Source organism: Hirundo rustica, chromosome 1 (genome assembly GCF_015227805.2).
Source record: "Hirundo rustica isolate bHirRus1 chromosome 1, bHirRus1.pri.v3, whole genome shotgun sequence".
Lineage (NCBI taxonomy): Eukaryota > Metazoa > Chordata > Aves > Passeriformes > Hirundinidae > Hirundo > Hirundo rustica.
In genome coordinates this window covers 127,587,356-127,602,175 of record NC_053450.1, presented here as the reverse complement: position 1 = coordinate 127,602,175, position 14,820 = coordinate 127,587,356, and the positions used below count along the sequence as shown (strand labels likewise).

General features: G+C 34.3%; 1 protein-coding gene across 10 annotated transcripts in view; it reads right to left on the bottom strand.

Annotated features, from left to right (window-relative positions):
* DGKB (diacylglycerol kinase beta) overlaps positions 1-14,820 on the bottom strand; it is a 382,225-nt gene that overhangs the window by 251,366 nt on the left and 116,039 nt on the right. For all 10 annotated transcript variants that reach the window (XM_040076701.2, XM_040076658.2, XM_040076666.2 and 7 more), the window contains 3 exons: positions 3,602-3,755; positions 2,286-2,321; positions 768-908 (listed from right to left, as the gene is read on the bottom strand). In XM_040076701.2, coding sequence (XP_039932635.1) covers positions 768-908; positions 2,286-2,321; positions 3,602-3,755 — 331 coding nt within the window. The remainder of the gene's footprint in view (positions 1-767; positions 909-2,285; positions 2,322-3,601; positions 3,756-14,820) is intronic.

The window sequence follows — 14,820 nt, the reverse complement described above, 5'->3', positions numbered from 1 at the left end:
GATCTTACAACAAAACAATTACGTATATTGAAGTACATTGCATCCCAGTAAGGACTATACGATTGGTCTGTTTAGCTGCGTGAAAAACTGGCTTCTGAAATACCACAAGAAGGAAACAGGTTTTGCTTGTTTGTTCGTGTTTTTTTTTCTCTGATTTATAGATCAAATTCACAGGGTTGTTTTTGTTGTGTTGTTTTTTTGGTTTGTTTTTTTTTTTTTTAATAGGTCATGGTGTTGCACCTTTAATGACCCAGGCTCCTAATTAAAAACAAACAAACAAAAAACCCATAAAAGTAATTTCTAACTTCCTGTGTCAAACATTCCTTCCCAATAGTGATGCAGACTTGGATCATTCTTGGCTTTTCAGTATTCGGTAATAGTTTAGAGCCCGCAGCCTGTATTAGCAACTCTTCTTTCTTTGAATTAGGATGTTTAATGCAGGTTATTTACCCCATCTATAGATCTCCAAGTATACTCAGTATACTTTGTTTTTCTCAGATCTGATACTAATCAAGAGATAACAGTGTAGAGAGCATTATTGTAACTACAAAACGTACAATCCTTACTCCCCATTAGAGTAAATACTAGCCAGACCACATTTAGGTTTAAAATCTCATCATTAGCAAGAATAAAAAATCATTTCTGCAATAAGGGTTACCTAGAACCGTATTTTTATAATCCATCTGCTCAAAACTGGTTCTAAAATTCAGAATCAGAATATTTGATGACTTATGGAAATAAAAATTTAAAATTAAAAAAGAACATACATTCTAGCTTGTCTTCAGGTCTTCCTCTTTCTAGCAGTGACAAATAGCAAACAATATCCTTCAGCTGTATCATGTCTGGTAAATGTGAGTTGGCAGGAGTAGGAGGTCTGGATGTAGAGGTACCCTTGTTAAGTCTCAGACCTGGAAATAACCCATAGCCTTTGTTAGTCTGAACAAACAAAATAAGCAGAAAATGAAAACATAACTCTTGCATGCGTTCATCTTTTTTTTTTTTTTTTATGTGACTCTCATATTTCTTCTTAATTTATAGTTTTAAACAGTTCATGTTCATAGTTTATCCAGCAAAGGTAGAATTAAAATAAACTATCCAGAAAAAAAACACCACCGAATTACAGGAATGGCATAACCTTTTTTTAATTTGTGCTGATCTGATTTCATTTGACTACAGAACAATTTGGTGAATACTTTTGTTCTACCATACTAGATGCTAAGTATTAAAAACAATCTCTGCCCAAGTCTGCATCTACTTCCTTGTGCCTGTAGAAGCTTCATCCGATTTCTAGATTGACAACAACTACACTAATTGACGATGTTTTAGTGTCAACGAAAACTCTTCTAATATCCACATGTATTGTTATCCCAAAAACACAGCCAGATGTGTGTCTGCGCAGCACATATTTAGAACATGGAAGTCTCAGTTACAGACTACTGAGAAAATAAATTTTGGATTTAAATAACAGTCATAATAATTGCTCAGACATTGTAATTAATATCAGTTCCAGTGCACCATTTGGAATTAAAGTTTCAAAATTGTCAAACTTTTTGTTTCAGTACAACATTAGTATGACCAGTCCTGATGATATTGTTGGAATCTGCAGGACAAAAATGGGCCAAAATGGGAAGAACAGCAGAACACAGAGAAAGGAGTAAGAAAACTTTCTTTACAAGTTTGTTACATTTCTCAATGACAGAGATACTCCCTAAATTTAGCTTGAAAAACTAAAATCCGGATTATCCTTCAAAAGCCTACATTTTAAAAGGTATGCCTACATTTTATGAGACATACATGTTCAAACAATAAAATAAGGTAAAAAAGAGCAAGGTGGTATGCAAAACTGTATCCTAGAACAAATTTCATTTTCACGGTTTCAGGCAAATAATAAACACTAAAAGTAAATATTAAATGAACAAAAATATTTTGTAAGCCAATTTTCTATTTAATGAGCTTGCATGTCAGTTAAGTGTCATTAAAATTCAGATATTTTAATATTTTATTCAGTTAAGTGCTAGTTTAATCACACAACTTACACAAATAGTTCATTTTCCAGTTTTATGTAAATCACATTCACAGAATAAAAAGGATTATAAAATCTGGGATAACTCTTCTCAAAAAAAAGATTTGCTGAAATCCAAATGAAAAGAAATACAAATTTTTAGATATCTTTTAACTAATCATCTTCTGCAAGGTACAGGTTAAATTATTACTTCTTAAACAGAGGTGGGAAGGGTTGGCTGCAATGTACTCACTTACAGATGACTTCTAGTCCTGCTGCTTACCTGGCATCTGTTTCCATCTCTCTTCAGACACCTTAACTGAAAATACAGTTTATAAACAGACATGAGTGGATCAAAAGAGACTAAGAGTAAAACAAGCACATACCTGACAGACTGATGAACCCTGCTACTTTCCTTGTCATTTTCTCTAGCTCTCACTTACCCTTCCGTTTTCCAGAAGAATGTCAAATATTTCTGACAAAGTTATTTTCCAGTACAGTCAGCTTTTTTTTCCCCTATTGGTAACATTTAAAAATTACTAGATACCCAAAAATAAGTGTTTCCAATGTTCCCATTTGCACATCAAAGTGTACCAATGCACAGTTATTTTCGCTTTAAAAGTTACAAATTATCAGGATGAAACATGGTATAAACCATGAAATTGAAGTACAATATAAACCCAGTATATTTTCCAGCCCAAATAATTCTTGCATGAGGTGAACAGAACTGCCTCTCTGAACATGTTTTGGCTATAACTATTTATCAACCAGTCCTTCTGGTATTATGCTAAAACCATATGGAAGCTTCCTAAACTGGTATTACATTATATTATTTCTAAAGACATTAGTAACAGAAAAGATAAAAACTCATTATAAACATGGAAAAGTTAGTGTAGGAGAAAAAAATTCTATAAGGCAACAATAGAGTAAGAAACTTAACATACAGTTTAAACCGTAATAACAGCACCATCCTTAATAATGATGTCATAATAATTATCATAATTATAATTTTACTACACATAGGAATAAAATATATCAACTAGAACTACAGTGGAATTGAAGAAACCTGAGTACAGCCTATATCGGGCAGAATTTAGCTGTGCCCTCTGAAATCAAAATCACTTTTAGTGCTGTACTAACACCCAACATTTAGATTATCAGTAGCTGCTAAGTATGTAGGATTAACAACAGGAGCACACCTAGACAGGTAAGAGAAAAGAGCAGCAACTGGGACAGAAATGGTTGAGCACCAGCAGGAGCCTCCTGCATGAAGCCTGAAGGTTTTTAAGTGTTTATATAGGAGAGTAGGCAGTAAGATCATGTAACCATAGCAATCTGATTAGCATTAACATGACAAAGAATGTCCACTTGGTGTCTCAGCTGCATCACTATTGTGAACTACAAACATAAAATCATCGAATTTCCATTCCTTTTCATAGTATTTCCTATTATGGTTGAGTTAGTTTCTTTAATTTCACAAATACCAGAACAAAAATCCCTCAACATGTAGTTAAGAATCCCATATATTTACAGCTATTAGAAGTAAAACAACAAGATGAGGGAGCTTTTAGCTCCTGTATTACTGATTTTATTACTTACCTCCAGAAAGGTGCTGTGGTTTGTTTTTTATTAACGGGCTGCAGTGAGAGATTTTATTTTTAAATGAAGTAAAAAGGTGTTCAACGAAATCATCTGGTAACTCTGCCTCCAGAAAAGTCTTCATGAAAAGCTTGAACCCCTCTAAATCAATTGTCTACAGTGAAGGGGAAGAAAAAAAGAATAAAATCTTTTGAATGTTTTGTAAAAAAAGAAATCACACTAATTCATCAAATAATATTCTGTTGACAGAAGCTTTGGACTCTATTGGAATATATTGATTTCTGATGATATAGACTGGCACACCTATTCTTGAAAGTGATTACTGAATAAAGTATTTCTTTGAAAATTCACAGTATTCCTGTAATACCTCAGAGCACTGTGTAAGAAAGTCCAGAGTATATTCAGAGCACTTATATCAGGACTGTGAAATCCACTTCCATGCTCTCAAATTTCTTGATTAGCATCCAAAGGCGCCTACAGAGCTCCTAGGGATGTACTTAGCATGTCTTAGCTTTTCCTATAATTAGGAAGACAAAAAGCAGGTGATTTTTGGATGCCTAATTCAGGGAATTGAAGGCCTCCTGTCTTTTCTTACACGGCAACATGCTTTGTTGGTGTTTGTCAAAGACTTACTGATCACCCTGTCTCAGGTAGTCTCAAAGAGTCAAATGAGAGTGCTTGGACACGCAGCATTACTTAGAGGGGAAAAAACAAAAGTTGTTGATCCAATACATCTGTTATTTAGCCTCATTTGGTTTTGCTTTTGCCAGCAAGGTAAGAGCGGATTTAATAAAACTCCAATAATGATTTTTTTCTGTTAAAATAGCATTGTCTGTTTTAAGTAATAAAACTAATCATAGATTATCTCAAGTGGGAAGGAACACATAAGGATCATTGAGTTCAACTCCCTGCTCCTCACAGGACTACCTGAAACTAAACCATATGACTAAGAGCATCATCCACATACTCCCTGACCTCTGAAGACATGCTCTGGGAAAGCCTTTTCCACTGATCCACCACCCTCCCAGTGAAGAGCCTTTTCCTGATGTCTGATCTGAATTTCCCCTGATGCAACTTCATTCTATTTCCTCATGTCCTGTTGCTGGTCACCAGGGAAATATCAGCACCTGCCCCTCAAGGAAGGTGTAGGCTGCAATGGGATCACAGCAAAGCATTATGATTCCATTTTATCCTGCTAATGGAGAATGAAGATAAAGGTATTCTGAAACATAATGACCCACTTGCATATTCATCATTACATTTGTGATTTTAAAACAGCTTATCAATTAATAATCTGATAACACATACTGTTTCTTTATAGATCAAACAGAACAGCAATTTGACATTGTTAAATAATTAAGGGATAAATCCACATGGTGCCACAAAACCGACTTTGAGAAATTTCCCTATGCTTCAGGAATACTCCATTTCTCCATAGAACAGTCCATAGTGCAAGTCCATAATTCATTGCAGTGAGCGTGGAAGGAGAGAAAAGACTACCAAGAATCAGCTTGAAGCCATGCCAGAAAAAAGAAAATAGAAACTGAATTTTCAAAGGCCCCAGTGAATTTGGAATCTGAGTCACGGTATAAATAATTTTAGCTATTATTTTAATATAATTTTAACACTAAGAAGCAGAGACTTCTCTTCCCCTGACTTCTTTGACTTTTACTTTTTTAATGTATTTATGAAATATTGAAATTTTATGTGGAGGTTAAATAAGGTGTTTTCCATTAAGATCAAGACCTAACTACAGAAGAGTAATGTTTTAAATGTGTATCATCATCTTTCTGGGGGACCAACAACACACAAATTGCAGAATCTGGCTACTCTTGTGCAAGTCATAATTATTAGGAAAGCAAGATAAGCGAGAAGGTATCTCTGCTGAGCTTCTAATACAAAACACCTCATTTGAGAAGAAGTGCAGTGAAACCAATAAAACTCACCTCTTGAAGACAAAAATAGCAGAGACTGAAAAAAAAATTGTTTACAATGCTCAAGATGGGAGTAAAATGGAAATAAACACCTTGGACATGGACTCACTATCTTTATCTAATCAGTTTCAGCCACGCTCTTTTACTCTGGCAAATCATACACTGTTTCATTTGTGCTAAAAACTTTACATTTTTTCTCTCTAATAAAGCCGCTGACATTTAATTCACTGTTTATAAACTATGAATCACAATAGCAAAAGGATTTGTATCAGCATCCAAGTAAATCAGTAATTAGTTACACTAACATACACTATATAAACACATTTTTTTATCTGCAAGCGTAACAAATACATTAATCACTAAATCAACTGACTTTAACAATGTGAAATTGCTTTGTTAAATTGTGCATTAATGAAATGCGTCTTAGCTATCTCACTAAATCATACACACAAAAAAACCCAGCTAAGTGAAAACGGAAACTAAACCAAAATTATAATCCCATTTAAATGAAGGTTTATAGATGTAAATATGTTTACATTACATTAATCTTTTCTTTATTTACCTTGTCTGCAGATTTTATGTACACATTGCAAAAATATTCCTTGAGTTTATAGCCTCCTTAGATTTTTAAGCTGCTGCCTGAGTGGCGTTGATTCTGCAAGTGGCCAGCAGTAACTAAATCCCTAATGCTACTTATTTTTTTCACTTAATGGTTCAGAATTATACCTGCGTAGAGAACTGGATAAATAATTAAGGTTGAAATTATGTACTTCTTTCTTCCTGAAGACCCTCTTTCTCAAAGATGTTCAAACTTTTCAATATTTTGTAAAGATGGTCAGACTATCATTTAAGCCAATATCCTCCAACACATGTTCCAAACTGCTAGAAATGACAAGAGATACTAACCTAACACATGACCTGGCTTGCCGTGTCCATTTATTATACTTGGTATACTGACTTCCAACAATCAGCATGGCTCAGCAAAGGACAAAAGAAAGTGTGCAGTTGTTCTACTGCCAGATTTCTTCAGCTGAAACTGCTTTATCCTCTGTTCTAACATAGAGGATACTATATACTGTGACCTGCATTCCCCCAGGAAAGCAGCAATATTCATACAACCAGAGTTCAGATGTTGTACATCCATACACTTTCAAATTAAAATGAAAGTTAGTCATGAGATGGCAAATTACTTGATTACACATCAGAAATGTTTAGAAAGACCAAAAATGCAGGTGCAAAATCACATGTTGTATTCAAAGAATGCATAAAACCAATTCTGCCTAGGGGAGATCTCTGAGTAGAACCCTGTGATTAGGTTCTTGCCTAAAACCCCAAAATCTGGGATTCTAATATGGCATGGCTGAAAAACATTCTAGAGGACCTAACATACTAGATTATCCTATTATAACTGAGCTCTAAAATGGTACCGTCATTACTAGATTTTTGGTTTTGTAAATGTGTATATATATACAGTAAATAAGAGAACAAAGATAGTCTATGGCAGACCTAGGAGTAGTCTGGATCATCCATCAAGCTTTCCAGTGTAAAAGGGTGCTCTTCCAAAATCTTCCCAATGAAAAAGGGTGATCTTCCAAAAACAGACTCACTTTTAAATTGCTTTCAGTGCCTTCTCTATCATTTCTCTCTCACTGTAATACACATAACTTACTACATGACTACAGAAAAATGGAAGAATTTCCTAAAAGAAATCCTGAGAGGAGCGCTATAGAAGACACAGAGGTGTTAGAGCGTTCTCAGTAAGCAGAGGTTTAAGTATTGAGTATGGTTCATTTAGAACAGAGCACGTAAAGATGCAAAATATTTGCTCAGCTTAATTTAAAACTACTTTCACAATGGACAAAACAACACACAATATTATAGTAATTTCTCTGTTCTGCAATTATAGACTATTTTTCTTTTTCCTCATGGAACTTTACCCTTGTGAAATAGGGAAATGCTGCAGCAAGTAAGTACCCTTCCTTTAATTACCAGCATTTCCCCCAAACCCCGGACTTTTTTCAAATGCATTGCACAATGTTTTGGTAAACAGACAAAAAAAAAGAAGGAAAGCAGAGAACAGTAAATTTCCACCTTAATATTTTCCAACTCGATCTTCCTTTTAAATCTCACTGTCATTATCAGAATTTCTCAGATGAAATTTTCAGAGAATTTTGATATAGTTTGAAAATAATTTATTTATGTTAATGAATCCTCAAACATTAATTAAAAGTTCAGATCAATAACATCAGAATAATTTATAAACCATAATGGTGGATATGGTTTTCTTAAGTATGCAGAGTAATTGCTTAATTTTCAACAGTTGCTTGCCTTCCAGAAGCTCCAGCTGAATATAAATGAACCTGAGAAAGAAGGATTTAACATTTCAGAAAGCATTTTCCATGACGTTTCACAAGTGAGGGGATGAGAGTGTGAGAGGATGTACCAAACTGACAACAATTAGCCTGGCACATTAATTAATTATTCCATTTCACAAGAGACTATCAGGGCATAGGAAGACTATGATCACAAGTTTAGGGATTTCAGGAAAATTTTCAACATAATAGACAAAAAATAGGACACAGTTGAATCAGAAAAATATGAAAGAATTTTCAAATAATTTGGCCTAAATCTTCTGAGGCAATCTAAAAGAAAAAAAATCTGTGCAATTTTAGTTTTGACTCTAATAAAAAGGGTACCAAAATCCTTGCCTGCAGGTAACAGAAAAATAAAGGGGTTTATACTAATCATATAAAACTGAACTTCTATTTTTATATGTCAAACTGATTCACCAAGTTTCTTAGAGCTCCTTTTCTTATGTTTTACAAAAAGAAAGTTCATGAAAGAAGACCTCTGTATTACTGGGTAATGAAACTTCATTTGGTAATGAAAAATTTTGGTATAACTCTAGATCAGTACACACTCAAAACCACCAAAGAGTTCAGTTAATTTAAACCATCAAATTAATATAAAATTAATTTTATTATCATTTGAGAAGTAGTTATTTCCTACTTATAGATTTTATCGATGTCTCCAAACACCCGAAATTAAGGAAAAAAACCTCTAAAAATTGTATATTCATCTTGGAGAAAAGGGGAAGGGACATAAGATGTGGGCAACATTGAATAAATTTAACTTTAAAAACATTTTTAGCAAATAAAATATTTAAACCATTAAACAATTTTTATCTTTTCTAAAAGCAAACATGGAACTGGACTCACTATGACTCAGTGCACAGGGAAATTAAAAATGAGCACCTTTTCCTACATGATAAATTGTTAAGGAAAATCAATAATATTTAATTAACCATCCACAAAATTTCAAAATTAATCCTAGCCCTAAACTTCCAACAAGCATTTAATCCATAAGTATTAGGTTAGGGTTGTTTTTTTTTTCCTCTCTAAGCTCCTTCCAAACAGATAAAGAAGAAAGAGACTAAAGTTTATAATGACATCTGAGTCACTGACTGACCACAGAAAAGAAGACTCTCACTATACATATTCACAGAAAAATAAAATCATCCACCAAAAAAAAAGAAATGTGCTATGCACTAAGTACAACTGAGACCATCACTTCCTTCTGAAAGCAGAGAAAAAGTGACAGTTTTTTCCTCTTGTGAGGAAAAAAAAAATCTCTTGGTAAAGACAACTCACCAGTGGGAATCACCTTGGCTGATTTCCCATTCGCCTAAGGAAATTCAAACGTCTCTAAAGAGCATCAAAATATCAGGAAAGAGCTGAAGCGTCAGTAAAGGCAAAAATGAAGTTTCTGTATGTCTGTGCAAAAAATATTATTAAATATTTATTTGCAAAAATCTGACTGAACAAATTACTGATAAACTCCTATGAATGAGGTGATCTGAACCTGTACTCACAGAGGGGTATCAAAAAAGATGCAAAAATGTTTCAAGTGTTAAGGCGGTACTTCTGGACACATGGAAAAATTCAAGATGCTTAGGTAAATTTTATAGAAAATAGATGAGACAAGATTTTATTTCTTTTCTTTTTAAAATTGCCATACCAGAGTTGGATGCTGTCTTTACTCGGAGAGGAAATAATCCATCCAGGACCTACACCTATGCTAGAAGATACAGAACAAATATATGTATTTCATATATATAAATATATATTCATCCACACTATCATATACTAATGCTAAACGAAGCAGCAAACAGCAATTATGGACTGCTCAGTGAGGTACCTCAATGTCTCTGGGACTATAACATGTCATCTCACATCCTGCATATATTTTACGATTAAATTTTTGGATGTATGCATTAGCCCAAAAGATCTAACAGCTTTGGGATTTCTAATGTAAATGCCATGAAAAGATTACATACAAAACATTCCATCAGTGCAAAAAACGATTACTTCCTTATAATAAAAACAGAAGAAGTTTTCATTACAATGAAACAAAGCAGACTAATCTGTTTATTTCCATATACGGTGATAACATTCCTGCCACGATGTCTGAGTGAGCAAATATAAAGAGATTCATCCAGATCCATAGTTTAAACTGAATTGTTCTTGGTAAAGAACCCATACCCAACCAATGTTTTGTGGTGGAAATTTTTCTGAACATTATGGCTTATGGCATCCTTCACTTTACAAGGAAGTTACACACAATTAGGATTTGCTCTGCCAACTCCCACTACTTTGGAGAAAATTCCTTCACTCAACTAGCCCTTTAAGATCCTGGGTGAAACAAAAATCATTAGGCAAAGAATTATCCTCATAATACTATTCTTAGAATAATAAAATACAGTAAAAGTTTATCACAGAACTCTGTTATGCCTTACACATATTTTAAAATATGAATAAATAAAACTAAAGCAACACTATCTATATGGATAAAAAGTGACAACTGCAAAAGATAATAACCATATAGCACCTATTTTTTCTTAAAATAGAAATCTGGAAAGAGAGAGAGAGAAAATACCATTTGTGTACAGACTGAGTAGGTGAGGAGGTGACATCTGGGGCAAGCAAGCACAAGTGGGAATTATCAGTCTTTCTTCCAAACTTGTCTACAACCCTATCTCCATTGCAGCTTGGCTACCAAGGAGGCACCAGTGGGCAACTGTGTATGAGTTGGGGAAGAAGGCTGGAATTGAGTTGCAGACCCCAGATTCAGAATCAGAGATTCCAACCACATCTCTAGGCAACCTATTTTGAGCAGTTGCCTGATACTCTTAAGGAAAATGGTGATGGAGCAGACAAAAGGAGGTGTTCTTTGAGATATAAAGAACAATCTGCACTCAGTGGAAGAACTGAGATAAGATCTAAAAGTACATCCTCAGAACACTGTAGCTCCTTCTATCCCAGCAGCTTAAAGCTCCTGGCAAACTCTTTAACAGCTCACAAGCATTCTGATATATTTACCTATTTTTCTATAACAATGCATTTAAAAAGCGAATTATGTAGAAAATTCTTTATCCTGGCCTGTTGTTGTCCTTCTATATCTCAGAAAACCTCTCCTAAGAAGACAGGTTGAGAGTTGGGGTTGTTCAGGAGAAGAGAACATTTTGGGCACCTTTCAGTCCCTAAAGGGGGGTGATGAGAAAGCTGGTGAGGGACTTTTTTACAAGGGCAGGTACAGAGAGGACAAGGTGTAATGGCTTTAAACTGAACAAGGGTAGGTTCAGGATAGATATTAGGAAGTTCTTTATAGTGAGGATGGCGAGGCACTGGAACAGGTTGCCCACAGGAGTTGTGGATGCCCCATCCCTGGCAGTTTTCAAGGGCTCTGAGCAACCTGGACTAGCAGAAGGTCTCCATGCCCATGGCAGAGGGTCTTGGAACGAGATGATCTTCCTGCCCAAACTATTATCTGATACCATTTTTCCCTGAATCTGAACACTAGTTTATCCTTCTTAAAGATACTACACAAAATGGCATGAAGGAACATCAAGCACACTTAAAACAAGACACATATGAACAAATGGCAGTCATTGAACTAGAAAAACATAATTACTAAAGAACATGAACTTTAAAGAAGTGGAAGTCACAAAGAAATTAAAGACTTGGAAACTGACTAAATAAAGTTTTCGGGATAAACTACATATTTCAAGAGAGCTTCCAGGATGACAATGATTACTTTGAATAAAGAATTCACAACTATGAACAAACAAAACCATTAAAAATAGTTTGGGTTTTTAGATGCACTAAAAATCTCACTTCATTCATAGTTTAAAAAGCAGCCTAGTTTATGCTTCTATTACTGCACAAAATACTACAAACATGACATTAAAGCAACCAGTATTTTCCATAGTATCATGACCATGTGTGGATTTCTTTGCAATACCTCCAGATATGTGATAAGATGCTTTTTACCTTACTAACATCACTACAGAATGCGTCTTGTCTTTCTACTCCACACCAATGCCATAAAGCAAAGCTCTTGCTTCCTCACACTTCAGTTTCTTTTGAATCCCAGATAAGCAAAATATGAGGGACTCCAAGGAAAAAGAAATGCGTATCAGCCTATGCTTAATATGCTTAAAAAAAAAATCTCCAATTACTGTGATAAGAGTTCTGTTTCATCTCAAGCACTCACTGATACGCACATTACACTAATTTAGTGCTACTTCACAGAGGGTGAGTCTCAGTCTCAGGGAAGAAAAGGAATTGAAGGACTGGTTACCGAGTAACAGTTATGATTTTGCTTGGCCAAAGAGCAGACAATTTCAGGTTTCTTCTAGTTTTGTATCAGACATATATAGGCCAACACTCAGCTAAAACCACAGGTCTTTATCTCCTGATTATGGCTACAAAAGGCAATGGAGGTTCCTTAAAATGCCTGATACCATCCCAAACAGCAGAATGGTTCCTAACACCTTGAGCAACAGAGAGGAAGAGGCTGAACTCCACCTACAAACGCTGTCTGTATTTGACTTTGTCCTCTCTCCTAGAGCAGATAAGCTGTTCAGTTTTATAATTCGCTTTTCTGATAGTAAACACAGATATGTAAGATGAAGAAAAATCCAAGTACGCATATTTTGAAGATTTATGCATTTATGTGTATGTTGTGCCAACACACAGAACTCTACAAGATATAGACATCAAATGTCAGTATATCCCAATGCTGAGAATACAGAAAACATGGTTCCTCAGTAAAAAATAGGATATATACAAGGAAATTTTTGCAATTTTTTATATAGAAGTTTTTTAACTTTGCTACATAGTATTTTACTCCTACCGTACTATTACATTTGAAGAGAAACAAAAATTTATTAAGAAAATGGAAGCTTTTGACTCAAGACTTATCCTAACAACTACAATAGAGAGGTCTTACTGTCTCCTGCATTTTCCTAGCTGGTGTAAATACAACAACCAGTTGTTCTGTGTGGTATGTTGAAAGAAGGGAAGGAAGCTGTATCCCTCTACAACACAGCAAAAATTAATAGTCTCTTGACAAAAGAGTAGCCATTGTGGATGGAGCAGGGCAGGGAGGGATAGAATAGTACTCCTTTTATTCTGCCCCACCACGCTGGCCACACAAATGGGAACAAGACATGATCTAGTGTTTGAAATTAATCTCCACCCATAAAGTCTTTTAAAATACCACATTCTCTTTGGTCTTTTCTTCTTTTAGATTTGTACAAAATATTTCAACATAAACCACTATTTTCAGCATCCTGAAAAACAGAATGTAAGAGAGAAAAGAAAAAAAGAGAAACCATTCATTTCAAGAGACTTCCATGACATATGGTTTTTATTTATTAAAAAGAACATTTCACAGATAATGGAAAGAGAATTATGTTGAAATATAATTTTCAATTAACTACTTTTTAAATTATGTTGTCTGATCTCCATATGGTGCCAAAAATATAATAAGCTTTCATCTACTGACAGTACTTGCTCCGGGTTATTTTTCTGGGGTTGGGTAAATTCCTTTAACTGATTATTTCTTTTCAAACTACTTATATTGACCCAATATGTGAAAAATGAACTGTTGAATAAGAGTAGATATTACAGGGCCTTGATTCACACATGAAAACAATGGGAAACACTAAAGTGGGTGCATTGGTGACAATTACATGATTAGCTGTGAATACCAGTGTTAAAGCATTCCCACAAAAGTCAAAGTCTTGGAGATTCATTGATTATCACATTTCAAAACCTGACATTGCCAAAAGATGCAGAAAAAAAGTAGAGATACTATATACAGAGGATTAAAAAGGTAAATCCCATGAATTACATGAGAATACAAAAGTTCTTTGTTTTTAAGATGTATTTAAAATGTTCATAGGGCAGAAATTTAAATCAAATTTGGAATGCCTCATGAAGACTGGCTTTTGCATCAGGGTAAAATTTGGTTTAAATTCAAAGTTCTTAGCATTTTCTGATCTAAGCATTCCATTTAAAACAATTTTTACATAATTAATTTTGATAATTCTGCTAACCAAATAAAACTATTTCTTAGCTATATCAGCATTCAAATTCATATCTACTGTTATGAAAGTGCAAAAAAAATTTTAAAACCCCACATGCTCTCACAGACTGTTCCTAGCAAATACTCCATATGGACAAATAATATTTGGATATTACCAATGCACAGACACAAATTACTGCCAAAATTTTTCCCCAGCTGTTCAAAGAAGTAAGCTCAACAAAGCATCTAAAGTGGAAATGGGAAAACTCTGTTTTTATGCAATAATTAGATTTTAAGCATAACATTCTCATGTCATTAAAGTAAATTGATACTAATTACCAAAATAAGTCTGGAATGTATTCACCAGTTACTCCAGCCTCATCCCAATCTCACATGCAGGTTAAAAAAAAAAAACTAACACTTTTTTATCAGCAGGTTTTCCTTAATACATAGTTCTATATGTGAAGAAGTTCGTACATCCTTAAGTACTACACAAATAAGTACTTGTATTTAATACTTAACTTTTACTAAATATGCTACACTTACTACACAAAGGTGGGGGGTTTTTTTTAAGAAGGGTGATAAATCACATACTTTTAGAAGGCTCTTTTAGAAGATTATCATTCAGAGTCTGCTTGAAATTATTACATATCAAAGTGACAAGTAGATAGTTTGCATTCCGTCCCAGAAGAACTGGTCAGGAAAAATGGGGTAGGTGGCATGGTTCAGACAAAAGACAAATAAAAAAAGCAGAATTAATGAATCTCTGAAAAATGTCAGTTATGGCAAAAAGATCTGGTTGAAATAAACAATTTATCTACACATGAAGATTGTAAAAACCTACTCATGGACAATTGTGTCTGAATTGATATTTCCATAATGTACTTAAGAAAAAAATTATCTACGCATATTCTA